We start from the raw sequence: 25,941 nt of genomic DNA on the forward strand, positions 1-25,941 counted from the left end.
CAAAAAAAGAAGAGAAAAAAAAAAAAGTAAAGAAAATAATAAGGGAAAAACCCAAGACACACTCCCTAGGGGGAAAAAAAAACAGCATGTAATTTCTGTCCTTGACAGAATGTATTAAATAAGCAAACACCACCAACAAGGAAAACAAGTACTACAATGTAAAAATATTAAAAAAAAACAAAAACCCTCTCACATGCATAAATTAAAGATTGCACACAAAGAACTCATATCTTTTCAAGCTTCAAAAGTAAATATTCTGGTACTATGTATTAAATACTGCATGCTTTGCCCAAGCTAAGATGAAACCACATCATGAATCTATAAGCATTTTGCATTTTCTTTCATTATCTACTCACAACACAGCATTTTATATACTGTTAAGTGAAACTGCAATACAATCTAAGTTTATTTTGGGAGTGTTTGCTGTATAATTGGATTTAATGAAATGTTTAGAGGCTCAGTAGGCATGACTTTGAGTAGATAAAACATTTTATTAAAGCATCAAAAACAAATGATATTACTAAAGATAAGGAGATGGTAGAACAAGGAGGGGAGGTTACTAAATGATTTCAATTCTCAATCAGTTATGCTAATAAGTGAAGAGAGTGAAGAAAATGAACACAGCTAAAAGATTTCATATGCTCAACACAATAAATGCAAACACTTCTTCCTATCCAATTAGAGAAGAAAATTCAGTAAGCAATAGGTCAAAGTAAGAGAACAATGTAACAAAAGGCTACAACCCATATTCTAATCCCTGAGTCATCTCAGTAAAGCAACAATGCAAAATCAAAAAAGGAGTATGTTTTAAATCTATGATGCAGATAGAAAAGCATAAAAATTTCAAACACAACCTTTTAAAAAAAGTATGAAGAGGCGCACACTCTGGTGCAGAAACTTACAAGACATATCTGTATGTATACAACCCATATGTAAAACAATAATGTGAGGTTTTAGGACTAGGAAAAATCTGGTCACTCATGTATGTTCAACGAACTTTAGAGAAGAAATACAATATTCCGAGACAAGACACAATAGTGGAAAAGCCTTCCTCAGTTATGACTGACATACCTGCCTTACAGATGATGTAATAATTTAAAGACTTTTTTAGATATCAAAGGGTTATGTACTTTTTCCAGATCTGCTCATAAATATATAATACTATTTTAGTCACTGCCCACAATTAACTGAAACTTACTGCTTATTTTAGAATGGCCTTAGATCTAACACACTGACAAAGGAGAAGCAAAGACACATCACATAGTTAATTTATATTCATTTTTCTTTCACTTCAGTAATTTAGAGGACATACAACTATCATTTTTAAGAAATGAAAATTACTTGTTTGAAAACCTACTACTGTTGTAGGCCTTGTTTGAAAAGGACAGTTAACCCTGTTTTCCAGAATCTTACGGTTCAAGAAATCAAACCAACAAGTTAATCAACAACTGCCACTTCAAAGAGGGAAAATTTAAGTGCTGACAATATACTGAAATAATTTTAGAAAATAGATAATCTATTTTATAGCTACATACTATGATGCAATTACTACAGAGCTTTTACTAATTAAAAGCAAAAACAAAACAATAAACTTACCAGGAAGAAAACTGCCCCAAAATAAGAAAAACAAGAGTATGAAACCACAATTTATAAGAGCCAATAAGCACCTTAGTAAGATGTTCAATTTCACTTGCAGTCAAAGACACACAAATCTACACATATACACACAAAAACTATTGAAGAATTGTAGTATCTGCACTTTCTTACACATGCAATGATAAATTAACACATTTTGTGAGGTCGATTTGGCAGGATCAGTAAAAATTCAGGTATGTGTACTCTGACCTATCAATTCCGTTTCTACAAATTAAAAGAAAAGGCAACAATCTACATAAATATTCAGAGTGTGACATTCATCAACACAAGAAGGTATGTAGAAGGAGGCTCACTACAAGCATTATTTGTAGTAGTCAAAAACCCCCACCACCGAAGGAAACAATGCAAATATTATAACTTGTTTGTAATAAAAAATAATGTAGTTATTTCAAATACACAGACAACTATGCAATGAGATAATGATTTCAAAGCTCTTCATAAAGGAAAATACAATTAGCTGTAATATGACCCAACTTTCTTTCCTTTATGTACTACTCCTATGACACCTGAGGATCTTCTTTTAAAACCATGAACAAGTATCATTTTTCTAACTTAAAAGATGACCTATTATAAATAGTAGAAAAAGTATACTAGAAAGGACAAATTCTCAATCTGGTTGAAAAAGACCAAAGTGCAGTTTTATCCACCACTCTTAGCAAAAGTTTTAAAACAGCATTTATATATATTCAAACTATGAAAACAAAATTGAGACAAATCATAAACATATTTCAATATACCAATTGATATAATTGGTGATACAGACAAAAAGGCAAATTAAAAACTGAAAATTATTTATCATTGATTAATAAGACTTAGATCCTGCCTGATTAGGGGAAAAGATTCTTAACTACTATTCTGAAAAACTGAATTAAAAACAAGTTCAAAATAGTCATAGTTCAAAGACAAAAAATATTTTAAACACAATTATGGCTTAAGTATGCTGAAGGTACTTAAATAACTGCTCGAATCACTTTCAGAAGAAGGTCAATTACCTGTTTTATAGACTAAGAAATTATAAATATTTAGATTTATTTAATAACCTATCTGTCTTGTCCACCTGAATTTGAAAGAACTGAAAATGGTATTACTGAGAATCACAAGTAAATTAGCTTCACATTCACAAAGCAGTAGCATATATGATATGACCTGTTTTACCTCTTGTTTTTAAATGGTAGCCATAACTTACTGAAATAAAAGATGAGTTATCATAACATCAAAATACTATCTATGCACTATTTATAAATATCCCCAAGAAGTATTCTTACCGTGAGTAACTCAGTTCAAGAATTAATCTTATGCAACATACTTCTAATATATATCATGTGATCTTCTTTGGGTAGGTGCATTTAAAATATACTATTAATAAAGAAATTAATGTATACAGATCAGTAATTTTCAGTATAGTGCAAAAGTACAACAGGGTAAAAATCAAAATTAGTGTCCCTCCTACCCCGAACCAACAAAGGCAGTTCAAAGACACAGCTATAAATTCTATCCCCAAGAAAGTATTTTAATGACATCCCTAAAACCAAAACCGAAGGATTTGTTATTTTAAGCAAAACTCATAGGCACAAAATACATGACATATAAAGAATTAACTGAATTACACTCTTCTTGTTGCAAATCCATCTTTAAGTAGCTGAAGAAAAAAATGAGACTATTTATGTTACCTAAAAATACTTAGAAATGAAACTTCCTACCCCAAATATGAATTCACAGTTAACATATCCACAGTTCATTAAATCTGGTATTGCCAACCCACACTCCAAATTGCTAATGTCAGTCTAAATACTGAACAATTCAACTTCACAAATACTTCTTCCTTCAATAAAGGAAGCCCAATACAAAGTGCTAAAAAAAAAAAAAAAATTCTTAAAATGACAGAATATAACATGCAGCAACGTTTTTTAAAGTGGGAGTTTTATTTTAGTTCAGTGTATCTTTTCCTTTTTTTTTAATGTTTTATTTTATTTTTGATACAGGGAGAGACAGAGCATGAGAGGGGGAGGGGCAGAGAGAGAAGTAGACAAAGAACCAGAAGCAGGCTCCAGGCTCTGAGCTAGCTGTCAGCACAGAGCCTGACGCGAGGCTCGAACCCACGAACGTGAGATCTGACCTGAGCCAAAGTCGGAGGCTTAGCCAACTGAGCCACCCAAGTGCCCCCAGTGTATCTTTTCAATGCAATGTTTTACAAAGGGCTAAGAACAGTTACTTGTTACCTGGGGGTAAAATGGGAACTCCAAAAAAAATTTTTTTTTTAAATAAAAAGTTCTAAATGGAAAACGTATATAAATTGTTATTTTTCATTTTTAAAAAGGTGTCATGTATCTCAATGATATACAGGTTCTAGATAAAGTATAATGATTTATAATACCACATAAAATGGAAAAAACAAACATATTTCCTGAATGTTTCCACTGTTATATCCATTTAAAGGTCAAAATGCCACTCATACCCTAAAGGTGGTTCAAGTTAAATAAATTAAATAGATTAAAATTTAAATAATTTTAAATACCTGTAAGCTAAAAATGAGTAATTACTAAATGTCACCAGAGACATAGAACTTATTTAATGGATAATCAATGAACAAAGCTTAAATAAAAATCCACCATGTTCTGCTAAAAAGTAAACCTTTAAAATAGAATTAAGTGCATACCCATTAAATCCAGTGACAATTTTCAGTATTCTTTCCTTCATTTCATCAAAGGGAATATATTCAACATTAGGGTTGGGAGGACCTCTTGGTTCAGGAGCTGAAGTTCGAAAATCATCCATCACTTTCTCCAGTTTGAAAATAAAATAGCCTTTAAATTGGGACCACTGAATCCTATAAGCAAAAAACAAAATCATGCAGCTTTACAATTCTTGAACACAATGCGCTAACACACATAATTTATCGTGACACTAATGGTAACAAAATTAAGATTTACATAAGTAGCAGTGAGAGTACCTTTGTTCAGCAGCATATACCATGTCTCCTTTGATGAATCGGACTAAGAAGCTCCAAAATGGTCACATCCAATTCTCCCCACTCCTGACCCACATGAAACACAAATCTCTAATAAGCTTTAAAATCAACTACCTCAGGGTGAATGCCTGTGTGCTAGGTCTCATTATTAGTATTTTAAAACACTAATTTGTTTTGACCCTATTGCTCATAACAAAACTAACCAGGGAGGTGTTATAAGAAATTAGAGCAGGTTCACAATTGTAATTTCAAATAAGTCAAAATGACTCTATACCCTAAGCTCTTAGTATCCAAGATGTAATGCTTACATAGACTAGTATAAGTTTTCTTGGATCTATGTTAAATAGTAAAATAAATTTCAATGTCTCCTTTTTCTTTTACTTTCAGGTAATATTTTCAGAATCTTATGTCTTTTAGAAGGTACATATCACAGGCTCTATACAACATGTACCTACAAAGCAAAAATACGTATTTTCTTTATGTGCTTTTAATATCTACTCATTTACTAAATTAATATAAATATCTTTTTATTCCTGTCCTCTCACATTTTACCACTAATACGAAAAAAAATCTGTGATGATACCTGCCCAAATATTATAAATTCCAGGAGATCCAAGAATCAGGAATGTCAACCATTTCCCCACACTGAAAGTAAAAACCTTTAGTGGCACCAGATAAATCTTAAGCAAAATAAGAGGGATGCTAATCTGCCATCACTATTCCCTCCCATTCTCCATCCCAAAAACTAGGACAACAGTTCTCAAAGTGTAGTCAAAGAGACAGAGGTAACTTTTTTTTTTTCCTTTTTTTACCGTGTTAACATTTGTCCTGGTGGTGCAAAAACAACAGTGGGAAAATGAAGATACTTTAGCACAAATCAAGGCAACAGTACAAAACTCGTATCTACTAGTAGCAGTCATCATCTTCATCACCACCACAAATTCACAGTAAAACAAACAAAAATCCTTTCACTTAAAGTTTAATAAAACAAAAAATTACTCATCTTATTAATTCTAAACCTTTGAATATAAAGCTTTCTAATATTCTGAGTGACAAAATGAAAAGTATACATAAAAAAGCCTCTGCCGCATATGAAAATACTATGGACAGGTCAAGGAACAGCAGCTTAATATTGCTGTCAGCTGAACTAGCTGCTATCCTAGAAGACCGTTTTTGCTTGAAAGGACTGTCAAACAAATAAGGCCTTTTTTCAGAACAAGCGAATGTAGAAGACATTTTCTCAAAAATGAATGACTTCAAGAGAAAGAACTTAAAAATTTGTGGCCAACAATAAAATCTGAACTTCAAAATTCCTGGGACACCTGGATGAGTAGGTGGAGTGTCTGACTCAAGCTCAAGTTATGATCTTATGTCTCACGATGGTCAGGCTCTGTGCTGACAGCTCAGAGCCTGGATCCTGCTTCAGATTTTGTGTCTCCCTCTCTCTCTGGCCCTCCCCTTCTCATGCTTTTCTCTCTCAAAAATAGACATTAAAAAAAACCTTTTTTTAATGCAAATACTAGGAAATGCTTTTCAGTGTGTGCTTAGAAGGTTTCAGATACATTCCCAAGACATTTCAAAATCAGTCACTGTTGATATAAACAATATTCTGTGACACCAAAAAAAAGTCATAGGCCAAAAAAAAAAAAAAGTTGTATTACATCAAAACCAAAACCTTTTTGTCTCAAAGGACACTATCAACAAAAGTGAAAATGCAACGCACAAAATGGAAGAAAATGCTTGCAAATCATCTCCCTGATGAGGTATTACTATCCAGGAGAGAAAAAGAACTCCTACAACTCAGCAGGGGAAGGAAGGGCCAGAACCCACTGAAAACATGGGTAAAGTATTAGAGTAGATATTTCTCCAAAGATACACTCATGACCCACTAATATGCACATGGAAAAACGCTCAACATCAGTAATCAGTAGGATAATGTACATCAAAACCAGAATGAGACAGAACTTCACAACCACTAGGGTGACTGCAATCCAAAGGAAAAAACAGGAAATAACAAGTATCTCTGCCAAAGATGTAGAGAAATTGGAAACCTTGTGCACTGGCTGGTAGACATGCACAATGATGCACACGAGGCACTGTGGCAAAGTGCGGTGGTCTTTCAAAAAAAAAAATAATAATAAAATAAAATAAAATAATTACTAGATGATCAGTTACTCCCTTTCTGGGTAGATACTCCAAAAGATGTGAAAGCAGAGACTCATTCAGGTATTTGTACACCAATTCACAAAGCAGTATTACAATAGTCAAGAAGTGGAAACTACCATCAATCAAAAGAAGAATGGATAAACAAAATGTGGTATTTATACATAAATGGCATATTATTAGGGCTTAAAATGAAGGAAATTCTGGCATATGCTACAACTTAGATTAATCTTCAACATAATATGCTAAATGAAATAAGCCAGAGACAAAAAAACCAAATTTAATGGTTTCACTTACATGAGGTACCTAAAATGGATTCAAAGAGGCAAGAGCAGAAAGGCATTGGCCAGGGGCTGAGGAAGGTAGGGGTGACGTGTTACGGTTACATGGGAACCGAGTTTCAGTTTGGCAAGATAAAAAAAAAAGGTCTGGACATGGATAATGAAGACAGTGGCACAAGCTCTGAATGTATTTAAAGTCACCCTGGGGCGCCTGGGTGGCTCAGTCGGTTAAGCCTCTGGCTTCGGCTCAGGTCAGATCTCACGTTTGTGGGTTCGAGCCCCACGTCAGGATCTGTGCTGACAGCTAGTTCAGAGCCTGGAGCCTGCTTCCGGTTCTGTGTCTCCTTCTCTCTCTGCCCCTCCCCCTCTAATGCTCTGTCTCTCTCTGTATCAAAAATAAATAAAACAAAACAAAAAATATATAAAGTCACCAAACTATACACTTAAAAAGCTGAAAATTTTATGTATATTTTATACCCAAAGAAAAGTGTTAAAAAATGGACAAAAGACCCAAATAGGCATTTCTCTAAAGAAAATAAATGGCCAATAAACATGTTAAAAGATGCGTAACATTATTATCCATTAGGGAAACACAAATCAAAACCACAAGATACTATTTCACATCCACTAAGGGGTCTATAATCAAAAAAGATGGGACTATACGGGCCCCTAGGTGGCTCAGTCGGTTAAAGGTCTGACTTGGGCTTAGGTCGCAATCCCATGGTTTGTTGAGTTCGACCCCTACTCTGGGCTCTGTGCTGACAGCTCAGAGCCTAGAGGAGCCTACTTCGGATTCTGTGTCTCCCTCTCTCTCTGCTCCTCCCTCACTCACACTTTGTCTCTCTCAAAAATAAACATTAAAAAAAAAAGGACAATAACAAGAGTTGAGGAGGATGTTGGGAAATTGGAAATCTATACATTGTTGGAGGGAATGCAAAATGGTACAGCCACTGTGGGAAAATAGTTTGGCAGTACCTCAAAAAGTTAAAAAGAGTTATTAACACGTGACCTGACTATTCCATTCTATTAAATGAGGAAATCACAGGGTATATAAATGTTTTTGATTTTAAAAAATTTTGGTGAGGATGACTATCAAACACTATTTGCATGATCACCTCTTCCTTCCATTCCCTGGTCTATTTTGAGAAGGGGAATTAAGGTTTAAAAGAGCAGCAAATTATAATGTTTGACATGTTTTATATTAACTTCTGATTAACAAAGAACTGCCAATGGTTACTACAATTTATCTCTAAATTTCACTAGACTCCCCATAGGCATTCAGCTAAAACACACGAAGGAAGATTATTGAAAGAGAAATCATATGCTTATTCCTTAAATTAAAAACTCTTTTTGTAATCTTAAGAAAGCCACTAATAAACTGTTTTATGAATTAGGATTTCTATAAACACAGGAGTCTTTTTTCCCCTATCCTTCCATTAACCACTTGTCAATCCACCCATGATTTAAAAAGGAAAAAAAAAAAAAAAAAAAACCGCAAACACAAAACCCAAAAAAACACCCACACATATAAAGGAACAAGATAGAGCCCACATAAGCAAACTACAGTGAGTTTCAAAGACTATGATATTAACTTATTAGACAAGAATTAAGTCCCATGAGCTAAAATAAATTTTGTGCATACTGTATTTAAGAATTAGATCCCAGAGATCCAATTCCAAAGTTACTACACCATATATATATGAAACACCACTTCTACAGAATGTGAAAGATGCAACTTTTTGTTACTATATGATTCAAAAAAAACCAATAAATGCTTCCCTGAATATAATATAATTTGAGTACAAAAACAGGCCATGATCAAATCAACTAAGACTCTGGCAACAAAAAAATTTTTTTTCTTCAGAATGTACTTATTGGTTGAGTAGTACCAAGAAATGAACAACAAAACTTTATTTTTAAAATGAAAATAAAACTATTCTAAACAGATGCTCATGAAACAAACATATTTTCAACTTTAGAATCAATTCCTCCACATACAAAATTACCAAAGAATACAATTTAAACTACTGTGCTAAGATTAACTCAAGAATTTACTGAAATTTATTGCTCATTATATTTTAAAGTAACCTCACCTCCCTTCGTTTTCTTTTCTTCTCTTTCCATCTTTCTCTTTATGATATTTCTCCTCTAGAAAGGCACAACTCACATCACTAATAAAGATATCCTTCAGTAAAACATTACACATGGACTTGTTTTCTCTATAGGAACTTACAAGTCTATTCTAAAACAAACATGCTTCCCTCACAACTCTTGAGTTAAAAGTATTTCTAGAGGTTCAAGGGCAGAAAAGCCATCTCTTATTTTCTCATCTCAGCTGGTTCTGTAACATTTTAGTCGCCAGTGACCACCACCTTTTAACTTGCTGCCTCCTATAGTTCCAAATTCTATTAGGATCACTCCTACTCAGTCAGGCTCACTAGGGTTGCCACACAAGTATGGGAAGCTAACACAAGATAGCACAGGAGAGCCCTATTACCTCCCAGGGAAAGCAAATACTATACCACTGGAAAATATCATAAGAGAATATGGGAAAAATGAATAAATAAGAACAAAAAAATTTAAGGAGGTTGATATTCACACAAGGTGACAGACTTATTAAAACAATCTTCAAAAGGGCAGCTATTTAAGTCAGGTGACAGTGTCAGAATTCTTACATGACACGAGAGAGCAAAACCAAGTAAATTTAATCTGAATATTGAATTACATGAGCGAAAATACATGACAAAAATAAGAACACACTGTGAATTGCTTACACAAAATCATGACAACATTTTTAAGAACTTTAAATACAAATTACCAGTTCAGAAAACTTTTCTAAGTGGGGCCCCAATCAAGAGAACATTCCCTTTTCTCATGACTATACCATATATTTTATTAATTAATTAAGCTAATAAAATAGAGCACAGAAACAGACCCAACACAAAAGGAAATGTGGTATATGGGAAAGGACAGATTAATCAGGAAATATCCTAAGTAATGATAGGACTACCATAAAATTTTACTGGAGTGTAAAAACATTTTTTTCTGATTCCATTAAAGTACAGTCAGGGGCACCTGGGTGGTTCAGTTGGTTGAGTGTCCAACTTCGGCTCAGGTCATGATCTCACCACTGGTGAGTTCAAGCCCCCCATGTTGGGCTCTGTGCTGACAGCTCAGAACCTGGAGCCTGCTTCGAATTCTGTGTCTCCCTCTCTCTCTGCCTCTCCCCCACTGGCAATCTGTCTCTCAAAAATAATTGTTAAAAAAAATTATTAAAAAATAGTACTGTCAAAAAAATTAGAAAGTACAGATAGAAATAAAATGAAAACTGCCCATAAACCACTCATTAATCATTATTAGAGTACATTTTGGTGTATTTTTCACTAGACTTTATTCTATTCTACTCATTTATTAAAATTTGGCATCCTTAGTTTGATATCTTCTTTTCCTCCTTATTCACTATAGGTATTGTCACATGATGAACAGTCTTTGAAAGTAGAATTTTTAATTTGTATCACATATAGTTGTACTACTGTGCATTTAATAGCCACCATTTTAAGAATTAGGTTTGTTTCCAGCTCATTACAATGAAAAGTAATTGTGGTTCATATCCTAATAATAAACTTTTTATTACTTTAGGATAGATTCCTGTAAGTGGAATTATGGAGTCAAAACTTTAAAATATAAATATCAACTTTTGATACATACTTTCAAAAGCCTCTCAAATACTATACCACTGCATAGAACCATCAGTATATTAACCCCTATTTCACTCAAATATGAAAATCTTTCAAAACTCCTGCAAATTTAATAGAAAAACACTTTAATTTGCATTTCATTCACTGCTAGTAAAATTGAGTATTCTAACCTACGTTCACTGGTCACAAGAACATTTTGTTTGTGTTTGAACTGGTTCTCTGAAATCCACTCATCCTGGGATTCCTGAACTTGACACCACTGACGCTGTGAGCCTGACCATTTCTTGTCCTAGGGGAATGTCCTGTGTACTACAGGATGTTGAGTAGCATCTGTGGCCTCTACCTGCTGGAAGTCAGGAGTACCCAATCCCCCACTCTTTCAGAAGTTGTGACGACCATAAATGCCTACAAATACTGCCAAATGTTACCTAGAAGACAAAAGTTGTTCCCAATCAAATGTCCCTCCCTACCCCTTTAAAACTGTCTTTTTCTTACTCTTGTGGGATCACAGAAAACGGAAATTACTATGTGATGTTAAGTACGAACATAACTTTCAGATTCCCATTTTATACTGACTGCTTAAAAAAATAAAAATTGTTTTTATATAAATGTTGAAGTGACACTAAAATTATTTGTCTAACTGTTCCTATTTTGAAATCCTGAAATTTGAAACCCTTCAAATGTTACACATTTTCTTGTGCAGAAACGCTTATCTGAAGGTATGTACCTTTTCCTTAGCAATACTTAGCTTAGCAATAAAGTTCTAACACAAACACTGAAAAACGAATTTTTCAAATTAAGAGTACAAGGTATCTCAGGGTGCCTGGGTGACTCAGCTCAGTGGGTTAAGCGTCGACTCTCAATTTCAGCTCCTATCATGAATGATCTGACCATGGGGAAATCTAGCCCCAAGCTGATCCAGTTTGGGATTCTCTCTCTCTGCCACTCCCCCGCCCATGTGCACATGCTCTCTTACTCTCAAAATAAACAAACATTAAGAAAAGAGTACTAAAATATCTTATGACAGTTATACACATCAAGGATCCAATATGATGGAAAAGAAAAGAAAAGAAAAAAGCTTCAAGAGGTAACACAAACGTTCAGATAATACCTCAGCATGAACTTGGGTTTCTTCTTTGGCAACTTATACATTCATGATAAGGATTCTAACATGTCTGAAGAGTCAAGTTACTTTCCTCCACTCACCATTCTCTCCCTACCAATTAAAACAAAAAGTTGAAGAAATAGTATATTCAGGTTAACTTGACTTATGCTTAACTCTTAGCTAACCTTTCACCCCTTACTGAAAATCTTTCTAAAATTTATTAATATACAAACACTAACCCTTCTCTCCCACATAACAGCTGAATGAAATAAAAATACATCTCCTCTAACAGCATAGCTCAGGCTGAAGAGGGCCAATCAGAACTCAGAGGGTGCTGAGGTTTTTTAATAGCACTAGCTTAATGGCAGAGTTGGATCTACTCTGCCCCTTCTAGGAAGGAGTCGCTCTTCTCCCCACTTTCACCACTGCTGCTATCACTTTCGTCACAACTTGTTAAGTTAGCAACTCCAAATTCCCATCCACAGGAAATAGTTGTTTCCTTCACTGCTACATTTGCCAGAGCCTAGGTACATGATACAATGGCAACAGACAAATAAGACATCAGTAACTATTGGTTGTAGAGATTTAGTGGTGGTACAATACAACCTAGAGAAAGAAAGGAAATAGGAAACGTAGGCTTAGAGCTATCTAGGAAAGGCTTTAGGACAAAATAGGAATATAAGCTGGACCTTAGAAGAATGAGTGGAGTATGGGTGGGAAAAGCATAAGACACTTTAACAAGGACAAATTTCTCAAACTTACAATTATTGACATTTTGGGCTAGAGTTCCACGTTATGACAGAATGTCCTTACATCGTAGGGTGTAGTTTTCTTTCTTTCTTTCTTTTTTTTTTAAGCAACATCCTTGGCCTCTACGACTTGATGCCAGTAGCACTCCCAACGGTTGAGTGGTGACAACCAAAAAGGCCCGCCTACACAGTGCCAAATGAACCCTGGGGGGAAAAGTGACCCCTCAACAAACACATTGAGCACCACTGCAATACACAATTCCTTTTGTTGAGGATTACATTGGTTTCTGAAATTCAGTAAGGCTGGGAATATGACAACTGCAAGATCAAAGCCTCACAAAATTTGAATAAAATAATATGATATATATTTTTCAATTGCAGAGAGAAATTCTAAAATGCAGAGGACTCATTAAAAAAAGAAATACAATCTTTTTAAACATTAAAATCTATCTCCTAAATCACTTCCAACTGTACAGGAAAATATGCTGTGGAGATCTGACCCTAATTTTTTTCTCAGGTGTAGTCTTCTGCATATTGAGAAAGGTAGAAGTAAAAAACAACAAAAAAATCTTTCTACCCTGACCCAGAGACAAATTCATGTGCTACAAAGCAAGTAATTGGGGTTTCTTTCCTTTAAGAAGACTGCAATGTATTTATGTTGTAAATGATTAAGGCTTTACCATTTGTTACTGAAATATAAAAATGAGTTTACACATCCAGAGGTTGTAGATTACCACACTTTCTTTTTTAATTTTTAAACATTTATTTATTTTTGAGAGAGAGACACACACAGACTGCGATTAGGGGAGGGACAGAGAGAGAGGGAGACACAGAATCTGAAGCAGGCTCCAGGCTCTGAGCTGTCAGCACAAGGCCTGATGGGGAGCTCAAACTCACAGACCACGAGATCATGACCTGAGGCGAAGTCGCCCCATACTGTACATTTTAGTACACAAGTTTTATCTTGGAGAATGTTTCATTTCTTTTTTTAATGTTTACTTATTTTTGACAGAGAAAGAGAGCGAGCGAGCGCATGAGCAGGACAGGGAGAGAAGCAGATAGAATCTGAAGCAGGCTCCAAGCTCTGAGCTGTCAGTACCAAGCTCAACACAGGGCTCAAACTCACAAACAGCAAGATAATGAGCGGAGTCAAAGTCTGACACTTAACAGACTAAGCCACCTAAGCGCTCCTCATCTTGGGGAATTTTGAGTTTGAAGATGAGGCTCAAAGAGTCTTAAGCAGTATTTGCAACAGTGGCTTTTAATTGTCTGGTATGTGTCTATTTTGTGCTATATCACATACGGATTATTTTTATTCATGTTTTGAAGTATGCCCCAGAGTTACATGCTACTCTATAATTACTAATTATATAAAAATCTAATTACTTACAAAGCATTCTTCTATAGCTACATACTCTCCAAAGGAAGAAAAAAAATCATTAAAAGCATAGCATCTACTGAGAGAACAATTTTTACACTGGTCCAAGAACTGTCTGAACACATGGAAAACAAACACAGGACACAGAAATGGATAATCCTTCTTGAGAATGTCAATCTATATGTGATGAAACCAAGAAAATAAACTAGAGGCTGGGCTGAGTTCAAATGTCAGCTCAGCCACTTTTTCATTTCATCTAAGACAGATAATCCCTCCTCCCCCCCCCTTATAAAATGGAAATAACTATACCTACTTCACAGAACCGCTGCGAGGATTAACACTCCTGTAAGTAGAGTGATTGTTAACAAAGTAACTCACGCTTAGTAAATACTCAATGGCTGTTTTTCCTCAAGAAACCAGAGACAGGGAGAGCATCTGAGAATTTCAGCAGAGCCATGCAGAGAGCTTTCCAGCTGGCATTAAGAAAGAATTAGAACAGTGCGCAAGACCATTGTTAGGCCCTAACAAAATGGCTGGGCTAAATGGTATGTACTACCACATAACAGATTATAACAATTTCAGGCACTCTCTCTGGCCTAAGAATACTTCTTTAGTCCCTTCATCTGAGAGAAGAAAAAATTCTTTACCCAATATTCCTTGCTCCACCATCAACAAAACTATTTCCTTAAAGAAAATAAAAAAGTGAAGTGTTGTAGCTAACAGATAAGAATATAGAATAGGAAAAAGCATCTATACGTTAGCTAGCATTGTCAAACCTTAGCTATATTTTTTAGTTCTTGATGAGTAAGAAGGTATTTCACATATTACATTTGCTCTGAAAATTCTTTGATTCCACCATGATCTCCAATCCATTGATCCTAATCACCTTTTTACTATCCCTCCCCTTCGATATCCTCTCCATTTTCCAGCTTAAATTGTAATAATTTGCATACAGCTGACTCTCTGTACTCACACTGGTTAAAAGTAATCCCCACCATATGTGTGCCCATGTCAGTGCACAAAAAGACAAAAGTTACAGAAACATGCACCACTATGCTGATTAGACTCAAGTACACTATGAATGCTGACAGATAATATATTTCCCTAGTTTATTCACACTCAGACTCTTACAGATAACTATTTTATATCTTCTCTCCTCAAATCCCCATTGAGTTCTTCCTCACCATCACACTGACTCTACCTCCTGTTTTCCTTATAAAACTGAAGCAGTTAAAGAGATTTCCAGAGTTCTACCTCATTTATCCACCTACTAGCAGGATCATATACACACACCTTGAATGCCCTAACTATACATCCTTTCATCTATTAACTTACCAGATTCTCCCATTTGTGCACCTACTTAAAAAGCATCATGTGTGTAATTCCCCCGTCTTCTATTAACTACATTAGATGTACTTTTTAATCTCTAATTGATAATTTCCACTACCATGCAAATATATCAGTATTTCTCCCATCTCAAAAATGTCCTCTTTCCTCCACTGACCCTCCTATTTCCCCACACATTTATTTGCTTTCCTTGGCAGGAAAATTCCTTAAGAGTTGTCTCCCTGTATCTTGCAAATTCACTCCAATGAAGCTTTCAACCTACCACTAAAATTCATCTGCTCTTAACAAAGTCATGAGTGACTTCCATATCGCTAAATCCAAAGGTCAATTCTTACACTTTATCCTTAGTTGGCCTAAAAGAGTATTTCACACAGCTGATCATTGTTTCCTAATTACTTCTGGGGTTTTCTTTTAACTCACTAGTCTTTGCTGCTCATTTTCCTTTGCACGTTTCCCAAACTGCTTCATTCTGGAACAATCCAAAGCTCAGACTATCTCTTCCCTGTCTACATTTGGTGATCTGATCCAGTCTGGAGATTTTAAATACCATCTATCTGCCAAAACTATACCTCCTGACCCCCACAGTCACCCATTCAAGCACCTGCTTCACATCAACGTACTATATTCAGCATGTCCAAAACTGAACAAGCTTATCTTTCCCAAATACTGCCCCTGCCACAGCCTTCTCCATTTCAGGGGTAATGAAATTCCATCTTCTCTGCTTAGGGAAAACTCTGGAGTTATTCTTGACTCCATTCTCTCTCTCATACACCACAGCCTCTCTAGAGGAAATCCTGTCAGTCATGCCTTCAAAATACATAAAGAAGGTGACTAATGCTCACCACCTCCTGCTACCCAAGCTACTATCATTCAATATCATATCTTCAATAACCAGTGCTTCTAGCTTATTTTATATAAAACACATTTTCAGCACAGCCATTTGTAAAACAATCTTAACACTTAAGTTTGATAATGTCACTTCTCTGCTAAAAACTCCACACTGTCTCCCAATTTCAGTCAGAGAAATGGCCAAAGTCCTTACAATGGCCCACAGTGCCTTACATAAGCTAACTCAAATCCCCTTTACCTTCTGACCTCTTCTCCCTGGTCATATTTGAACATATTAATTCAATCCTCACAACCACCCTATGAGAGTTAGGCAGTATTATTTCATTAATCTTATCATCAGCAGGCAACTAAGAAACAAAGACATTAAATAACTGCCCATGGTTGCACAACTACTAAGTGGCAGAGCCAGGATTTTAACTAGGCATTTTGGCTTCAGAATCTATACTCCTAGAAAGTCAGGACATCTAGTTACAGGAAAAGAAGAGAAAAAGAAAGAATGAATGAAAGAAAGGCAATGCAAATATGCATCTCTATGCTATTCTGCAGTAGGAAAGGATACAAAAAAAAAAAAAAGCCTAGATGTCTTCACAGAATTCACAATCTAAGCAAAAAGGACAGCCTTATAAAATCTACATACGATAATGACGGAAGCAATCACAAAGTACTGGTAGTGGGATAAAGACTAACCTACATGGATTAAAGTTTTCCAGACTTAGTATATACCTCACAAAGATGAGCACAAAGGAAAGGAGGCTCTGTTCCAGGGAGAGGGAATAGTATGCAAAGTCACTGAGACAAGAGAGCATGATCCACCAGAGAACTGTGAGTAGTTTAGCAAAGCAGATAAAAACAAAGGGAGCAAATTGGGGAATAGCAAGTTAAGCAGAGACACAATCATATGCATCTTAAAACATAATAAAGATCTTAAATTTTAAGTTTAAACAAGGGGGAGGGTGCATAAAAATTTTAAGCAGGAAAGTAACATGTTACTTACTAGCATGTCCACGACTAGTAGATAGATCAGACACGAAACTAGGCAAGCAAAATTGCATTTTAAGAAACCATTTAGAAAAGCCTATACAGAAATTCAGGCAAGATGAGATTGGTAATGTCTACAGAATGGTAACCCAATGTTTAAAAATCTCCCATGTCTATTCCCACCAACACTGCCCTATTTCAAGTTCTCATTTCCTCTTAGTTCAGTAACCCACTTGAATTAGACACCAGTTCCCCCAAGGCAAAGCTCTGCTTTCTCCTTCCTCTGTTAAAAAATCTTCAATAATAATCTCTAAGGTCTCTCTAAATACAAAATTCTATGTACGAGCAAGATAGTCTGATTTAACCCAAATATACCTTCATATCCATCCACTTTATCCTGACAATTCCTTTGCTCATTGTTCCTTCTAGCTGATTTGAGATTAACTGCCACTTTTATCAGGAAGCTTTCCCCTAACCCTCAAAACTCAACTTCTTACTGTACTGTTCTAAAAACAGTTTATTTATTTTTAATTTTTTAATGTTTTATTTTTCAGAGAGACAGAGTGAGCAGGGGAGGTTCAGAGAGAGGCAGTCACAGAATCAGAAGACAGGTTCCAAGCTCTGAGCTAGCTGTCAGCACAGAGCCTGACGTGAGGCTCGAATCCATGAACAATGAGATCATGACCTGAGCTAAAGCCTGATGCTCAACCGAAAGAGCGACCCAGGCACCCCCAAAGCACTTTATTACTCCTTTAAAGTAACGATTACCTTCTGCCCCAGAACATATCACTGGGTTCTAGGGTTTTTCTCCCTCTTATGAGGTACTATGAAGCTAAGTATCATGCAACAGAATTTCTCTTGAGGGGGGATGACTGTCTTTTGTAATGAAAACACTCTGTTAAGAACTTAAGCAAAAGCTATCCTTCAAATTGTAAGCATTTCAACAACTCACAGATCCTGGTAAGAACAATGAATTTCTGGGGTGCCTGGGTGGCTCAGTTGGTTAAGCTTCTGGCTTCGGCTCAGGTCATGATCTCACGGTTCGTGGGTTCGAGCCCCGCGTTGGGCTCTGTGCTGACAGCTAGCTCAGCGCCTGGAGCCTGCTTCAGATTCTGTGTCTCCCTCTCTCTCTGACCCTCCCCTGCTCACACACTCTCTCTCAAAAATAAATTTTAAAAAAAAATGAATTTCTCACAATAAAAGAACAGGAGTTGCAAAATCACAGTTATAACCTCCTAAGTTTTAAGGTAACAATTTTAATACTTTACCCATATGATGAGCTGTGGATACTGTACATGCATATACGCTGATTACAGCATATATCAATGAGTTGGCTCCCCAGATACTTTCCCAGAAAGGGATGTAATACACAAAGATGGGCCCCCAAGAACCAACTGTTTCCCTGTTCATATTACCGGCCTCCTCCCCTAAAAAAAAGAAGTGGATTAATCCTGGGTTAGGGCATTTGGACATTTTCCTCCAGAAATGTGAAATATAGAGAGAAGACACGCTGGAAGTTATTGCACTAAATACCCCTTTTGGCAGACACCCAAAGGAGAGATCTAGCAAGTTCTATGGCTGAGGCCCCAGAGGTACCCCATCCTCATATCCTTTGCTTGGTAGTTTAACTCTCCCTGTGATTCTAAATTCTATCTACCTCATTATTCTTCCAAAAAATCTTTCTCTTCCTTTCTCATTTTCTTTTGGGTTTAAAAGAAATAAAATCAGTTTGTTCTGCTTAAAACAAAACAGTTTTAAATGAATTTGATGCTTTCAAAAAGCTATCTATTCTCTGAGGATTACATCATTAACACTCTATCTTTAAGAAAAAATCTGAGCCGAGAAAAAAGTCTCTTCTAGATTTTCAAACTACAACTTAAAAGTTTACTTCGTATGATTTAATATTTAAAATGCTGTGACAGGGACGCCTGGGTGGCTCACTTGGTTAAGCGGCCAACTTCAGCTGAGGTCATGGTCCGGCGGTTCATGTGTTTGAATCCCGTGTCAGGCTCTGTGCTGACCCCTCAGAGCCTGGAGCCTGCTTCGAATTCTGTGTCTCTCTCTCTGCCTCTCCTCTGCTCTTTTTCTGTCTTTCAAAAAATAAATAAATGTCAAAAATTTAAAAAAAATAAAAAGTAATAAAATGCTGTGACACTAAAAAATTAATTCAAGTCTAAGTGAACATCCCCAAATGAGCCAAGTGATCATTCAGTCTAGTACACTACCTATGGTTATTCAGACAATTTGGGTTTTAGTTTTTTGTTCTCTCATGTTAACACTCTACAATGTCAAAGATCCTATACATTGTTGTATATACTGACCACCTCTGTATGACAGATTACTGCCAATAAAGTAACTTTATTCCTATTTTCGTCTTTTTAGTGCCTTATCCCTTGATTATAGTTTGAATTTTATCTTTCATAAGATAAAATTTGTATTTCCAATATAAATACCCAAGGTGTTCAAAATATGAGGTTTGTCCATCAGCCCTAAAAGCTTGATTTTTCTAGATCAGAAATTAAATCTGAATTTATAACTGTATATATTAGTGACTTTATTAAGTGTGAAGAAATTTGTACATTTCAGCCAATTGTTATCTATTAGGTTTTCTTTTTAATGGAAGTATAAAAAAGTTAATTGTTTAGAAATTAACAAAATTATAAATTGAAAAAAATTAAGCTGATGGTTGAAACTTTCTGAGAAATAAAAATATTCAAACAGAATACTAGAAAACAAAGTTGATCCTAGCAGTATTTTTAAAGGGCTACTGGCATTTTTTCCAACTATTCATGAAAAATATGAATTTAATTCCTTAGTAAACAAAGGTTTATACTCAAGTATGCTTTAGTTTTTCCTGGTGACCTTTTTCTTTTAAAGCTACTAACTGAATTCTCTACTGAAATGAACATAAAAATTCAACACACTTTGGGGCAGAGAAATGGAAGCAACTATCTCTTCTTTCTTTTATGAAAAACTGCACTGTTCAAATTGCTTTAAAAGTGTATCCTACGTTTATAATTTAAAAAATACATTTTAAATAGCCTGCCACATTTCTTAGCACTCTATGCCTAACATCCGTAAGAAAATCAACCATTTAAAAATCAGCCCATTTAGAAAACTTCATCTCATTAACATAATTCTGTAAAGTTTTATACTGTTCAGCTATAAATTTTTAAAAAGTAAAATCTCTAACAGTCACAAATAAGGACATGATTTTAATCACAAATCCTCATAACAACATGAATAACTTTTGAAAACTACCAATATAAAAGCAATATAAACTTACGTTTCTTAGAAGTTTTTCTGACTTGAAATATGCCAATAATTAAATCAACCTTATACTGAATACTCAGAATCCCCTCTTTCAAGAATGAATGATTCTTCCAAACTGTATGAGCTATCCAATACACTTAAATGTGTGCTTTTCCTAGACTTCCAAGAGCTTACAGCGCTATATTCAACAAATTTAATCAGAATCAACTATAAAATTCCCCATTATTTTAAGAATTCAACACCACTACTGGTGTTTGAAAGATACAATTTCAGAGATATTAAAATATGGAAAAAACATACCAATGAAGGATAGTTACTGAAGTTTTCATTTTAAAAAATTTTGGGGGGTAGCAAAGGGTCTAAGATTAAACCTTTATTTTAATGAAATTTGTAATTATGTCATATTTTGAGAACTACCTATAAATTATATATAAGAGCAGGAAAAAAAAGAGAACTTTAAAGCAATTTCAATTTTACTCCCATATAATCTAACAAAGTTCTACTGCACCTTATACGTTATGAGACTACTTAAAACTAAAGCCCTTCCCTCCCTACCCCAAATTTAAATAGAGAAATGTATGACAAAAATTATTATTGACTAACCTCTTCTATACCTAATTAGTCTTAGGCTCATAGCATAAACTAATTCAAGGATCAAATGAAAAAAATTATTTCCTTAAGGAACTGCATTTAAAGTTTCCCCTTGTCCTAATTTTAAAAATGAAGTTAACAAACTTGATACACATGAATGCTAATAAAAGGAGCAAGTAAAATATCATTTAAATATACTACTTTACTGCCAAAATAACAAATATAAGCAACTGTGGTTTGTTTGCTCACCACTGCATCCCCAGCAACTAGCACAGTACCTGGCACAGAATGTTCAATAAATATTTGCTGACTTAACATCTCATAGAGATGTGAAGGAATGAAGGAACATTAAGCAAAAAATGCACGCCAGAAATTACACAAAAACTAAGTGGTGAGAAGATAACAAAAGGAACTGTCGCATTCAGTAAATTTCACACCAGTATATCTTACACACAATGTCACACAGTATGGGTTACTACACAGTATCCTTTCAGTAAATCCTAGTCCCTTCTCTTTCCTTCCCTTTCCCATTTTCCTTAAAGAGGGTACACCTAAAACATTTACTTTACAAAACTCAATAAAATTCAAACATTTCAAGAACCTATCTCTATAAAACAATCCATACCTGAATTCAATCAGTAGATCCAGAAAGCTGCATTAATTGCACAAATCAGTTGCAAATGTTACGGACTGAATGTGTTCACCCAAAATCTGTATTTTGAAACCCTAACTTACAAACTTACAGTATTTAGAGATAAGGTCTTTGGAAGGCAATGTGGTCTAGAGGAGATGAGAGTATGGCTTTAATGATGGGATTAGTGTTGAGAAGAGGAGAGAAACAGCAAGCTATTACACTTCCCTCATTCTCTCCTTCCATCAAGCCTCTGAGAACAAAGCAGGAAGATGGTCTTTTGCAAGCCAGAAGACAGCCCTCAACCAAAGTCGAAATATGCCACCACCTTGATCTCAGACATCCAGCCTCCATAAATGAGAAAATAATTCGTTGAAACCATCTCTAATATTTTATTATTGTAACCGAAACTAGACAGCAAGTCTACTATTGAAGAAACAGTGACATATGACACAGAAGGATATAAAATCAAAAACCAAATTATGACCTGTAAAGAGCCTAGGTTGGCAAGAGAAATAATATCTGCCTTAAAATACCCATAATACACAGTAGAAAATGGTAAATGGAGAATTTATAACAGCAAAGTTATTATCTTTTTTGAAAACCTGGGAAGGCTTAGACACAAGCAAAAAGTGACAAAGGATAAATAGACTCTAGACACAGGGAAAATTTAAAGGGAAGAGAAGCAAGTTTCTCTCACACACACATACCTTATGATTTGGACACAATAGTTTCTATTATTTTCTAAAGTTAAGTGTATTTTTTTAAAAGAAAACAAGACTTTGATTTTTCTTCTATTAACATATTTAATCCAGCTCCTACTTCATGCCACATTCTCAGCAAGGGAATTTCAACCCTGTCAATGCTTGGGGACAAGTATAAACAGATTAGTAAGCAAATAGCTACAGAAGAAAACTTGATCAATCCATGTCATAATATACAGCAGTTTCTATTAAGAAAAAAGAATCTGAAAAAGCTTTTCCACAGATGACTATGTATTTGAATTGAACTATCTGAACAATGTTAAAAGACAAGTGGAGGTCATTCCATGAGGAAGAACAGAGGCAACCAACAGAAAGATGTTATTAGAATTTATTACTAGCAAAAGAGCACTGCATATTCAGTGAAATGCAAATAATTTGGGTAAGTTACAAATGGTGGCAAAAGACTTGAAAAAGTAAAAAGAACCCAAATCAAGAAAGAATAAGAATTTAAATAAGACAGGATTTGCTTCACTGAAAGAATGAAAGTACTAATAATGCTAACAATGGTGACTTCAAAGGGAACAAAGTAGAATGACCATACATCCTAGTTAGAAGAGTCCTAGTCTACATCTCTTCATCTGGTGTTACATCCAGTTTACCATTTGTACCATATTTAAAGTATTAGTAATTACATTAAAACATGCAAATTTGGTAGGTCTCTTCACTTTGCACTTCCAGCTTCTCCTATGATCTTGTCAGCTTGTTTATGAAATACATGTATAATGAACACAGTCCTCACTTTGTGCAGTTAAATCTGAAAGATGACAGAAATAATTAATTTACCTTTCACTCACCCTTTCTGACTCAATGTACCAAACCCTACCCTCTCAAGCTGCTAGGGCAGCTAGCTCCTTTGAAGGTAGGAGTGGTCAACAGTGCCACCACTAATGAATGTCCCACTGATGTATGGTGGCCTGGGACCTGAAATACACATAGCTACCAGTGAGAAGTAATGGGATATCATAGTTAGGTATATGCAGAGTAGCTAATGTTAACACAGAAAGCCAGTACTCTTTTAATGAAATGAGGAATTAAACTTCTCTCTCCCCATGTATATAAGAATGGTCCCATGAGGGCACCTGGGTGGCTCAGTCGGTTACGCTTCTGACTTCGGCTCAGGTCATGATCTCAGGTTCATGAGTTCGAGCCCCCGCATCAGGCTCTGTGCTGACAGCCTGCTTCTGATTCTGTTTCTCCCTCTCTCTGCCCTTCCCCCTCTCATACTCTATCAAAAATAAAACATTAAAAAAAAATTTTTTTAAAGTATGGTCCCATGAAGCTAGCTAATAGATGTATTTGTGAAATAATATATAAATATAGGTCTCTGCCCCTGATTCCTAACACAGAGCTCCTTAAAACCCCTGAAAAAGACAGTATTAGGACAATCTTTTGTTCTACTATTTAGCCTTTTGCCCCAGTTCCCAATATAGAGCTCCTAAAATCTTCAGAATTTCCTGAATGACAGAAACCACTTTTGGTTTTTTTTAATATTTTTTTTCCATTTTTTAATGTTTGTTTATTCTTGAGAGAGAGAGAGAGAGCCTGAGCAAGGGAAGGGGCAGAGAGAGAGCAAGACACAGCGTGTTGAAGTAGGCTCCCTACTCTGAACTGTAGGTATAGAGCCTACTGTGGGGCTCGAACTCACCAACCAACTCACAATCATGACCAGAGTCAAAATCCAACAATTAACCAACTGAGCCACCCAAGGCACTCAAAACAGCTTTTGTTCTAATGAGGTAACGTGGGCACGTGCACAGGATGGGTCGCCACAAAGACCAGCTGGGATTCGAAGTTTGGACTTCTCAGCACTTCTCCCGCCATTTTCCAGAGAGGGGAAAGGGGCTAGAAGTAGAGTGAAGAATCAATCATGTTTACATGATAGAGCCTCCATAAAAATCTAGAAACTGTGGATTCAAGGAACTTCCAGAATCATGAACAAGAATGCATCCACATGCTGGGAGGGTGATGCACCCCAAACTCCATGGGGACAGAAGCTTCTATGCTCAGGACCCTGCCAGACTTCACCCTGTGTATCTCTGCATCTGGCTGTTCACTCGTACCCTTCAACATCCAGTGTAATAAACTGGTCGTTTAGTTAAATACAGTTTTCCTGAGTTCTGTGAGCAGCCACTCTAGCAAATTAATGGAACCCAAGGAGCAAGTCAAGAAAACCTCTATTTAAACTGCTGGTCAGAAGCACAGGTAACAAGCTGAATACTGACTGGCATCTGAAAAGTGAGAGAGACAATCTACTGAGATTAAGTCCTTAATTTATGAGATCAGATACTAAATCCAGGCAGATAATGTCAGAAACTGAACTGAATTGTAGGACACTCAGCAGTGTCACAGAATTGCTCATTGTGGAGAAGAAAGCCCACATACATAGTGTCAAAAGTGTTCTAAGGCTGAGAGTAAAGGAGAAACAGAATTTTCTAGGCAATATTTGGTTAGATAAAAGACAGAACTTTTGAGGGGCACCTGAGTGGCTCAGTAGGTTAAGCATCTGACTTCGGCTCAGGTCATGACCTCCCAAATCATGGGTTGGAGCCCCACATCAGGCTCAGTGCTGACAGCTCAAAGCCTGGAGCTTGCTTTGGATTCTGTGTCTCCCTCTCTCTCTGCCCCTCCCCAACTCACCCTGTCTCTCTCTTTCAAAACTAAACATTAAAAAAAATAAGAAGACAAAACTTTTGAGATTTCAATCTACTGAACATCAAAAAAGAAAATAACACAATAAGATTACAAATTTTTCTCTAGTATTTATTTCTCAAAATTAAAGTTTCTCAAAAAGAATTCTGAAAGGTAAAGCTAGAAGCCTTGGTTAAAGAGCTTGATCATACCCACCACTGTTTTTATTTTACTATAAGACACATTAAAATTTTTTAAAATTTTTTATAGTAAAACAGAATAAAAATATATAGTAAAATGATCTTATAGTAAAAAAAATCTTATAGTAAAAAAAATTTTTTTTTATGTTTAGTTCTGAGAGAGATGGAGTATGAGGAGGGGAGGGGCAGAGCAAGGAGACACAGATCTGAAGCAGATTTCAGGCTCTGAGCTGTCAGCACAGAACCCAACATAGGGCTCAAACCCATGGACCACCAGATCATGACCTGAATCAAAGTTGGACGCTCAGCAGAACCGCCCAGGCACCCCTAAGACACATGTTAAACCTTGATGTATGCTCTTTCCTATGAAGCAGAATCTTTCAATCTTGGCACCATTGACATTTGGATAATACTTTGTGGTTGGGAGTTACCGTGTGCACCACAGCTTCTTCAGCAGCAACCCTGGCCACTAGCCATTTGATGCCAGTAGCACTCCCCCACTAGAAACAACCAAAAAGGTCTCCAGTCATTGTCATCCCTGGTTAAGAACTACTGCTATGTATTTCTGAAAAGGAAAAGTTAAGACATATATTATAGAATTAATACAAATTCCAAAAAAGCCCACACTCAAAATCTCAAACATTTCCAATTACTTTTACTTCTAATTATTGCAAAGTCCTAT

General features: G+C 35.7%; 1 protein-coding gene across 2 annotated transcripts in view; it reads right to left on the minus strand.

The window, feature by feature from the left end:
- The window catches only part of PPP4R2 (protein phosphatase 4 regulatory subunit 2), a 53,662-nt gene that overhangs the window by 14,371 nt on the left and 13,350 nt on the right, over positions 1 to 25,941 (minus strand). For both annotated transcript variants that reach the window (XM_029916080.1, XM_029916079.1), the window contains exon 3: positions 4,313 to 4,483. In XM_029916080.1, coding sequence (XP_029771940.1) covers positions 4,313 to 4,483 — 171 coding nt within the window. The remainder of the gene's footprint in view (positions 1 to 4,312; positions 4,484 to 25,941) is intronic.

The sequence above is a fragment of the Suricata suricatta genome, chromosome 12, assembly GCF_006229205.1.
Source record: "Suricata suricatta isolate VVHF042 chromosome 12, meerkat_22Aug2017_6uvM2_HiC, whole genome shotgun sequence".
Lineage (NCBI taxonomy): Eukaryota > Metazoa > Chordata > Mammalia > Carnivora > Herpestidae > Suricata > Suricata suricatta.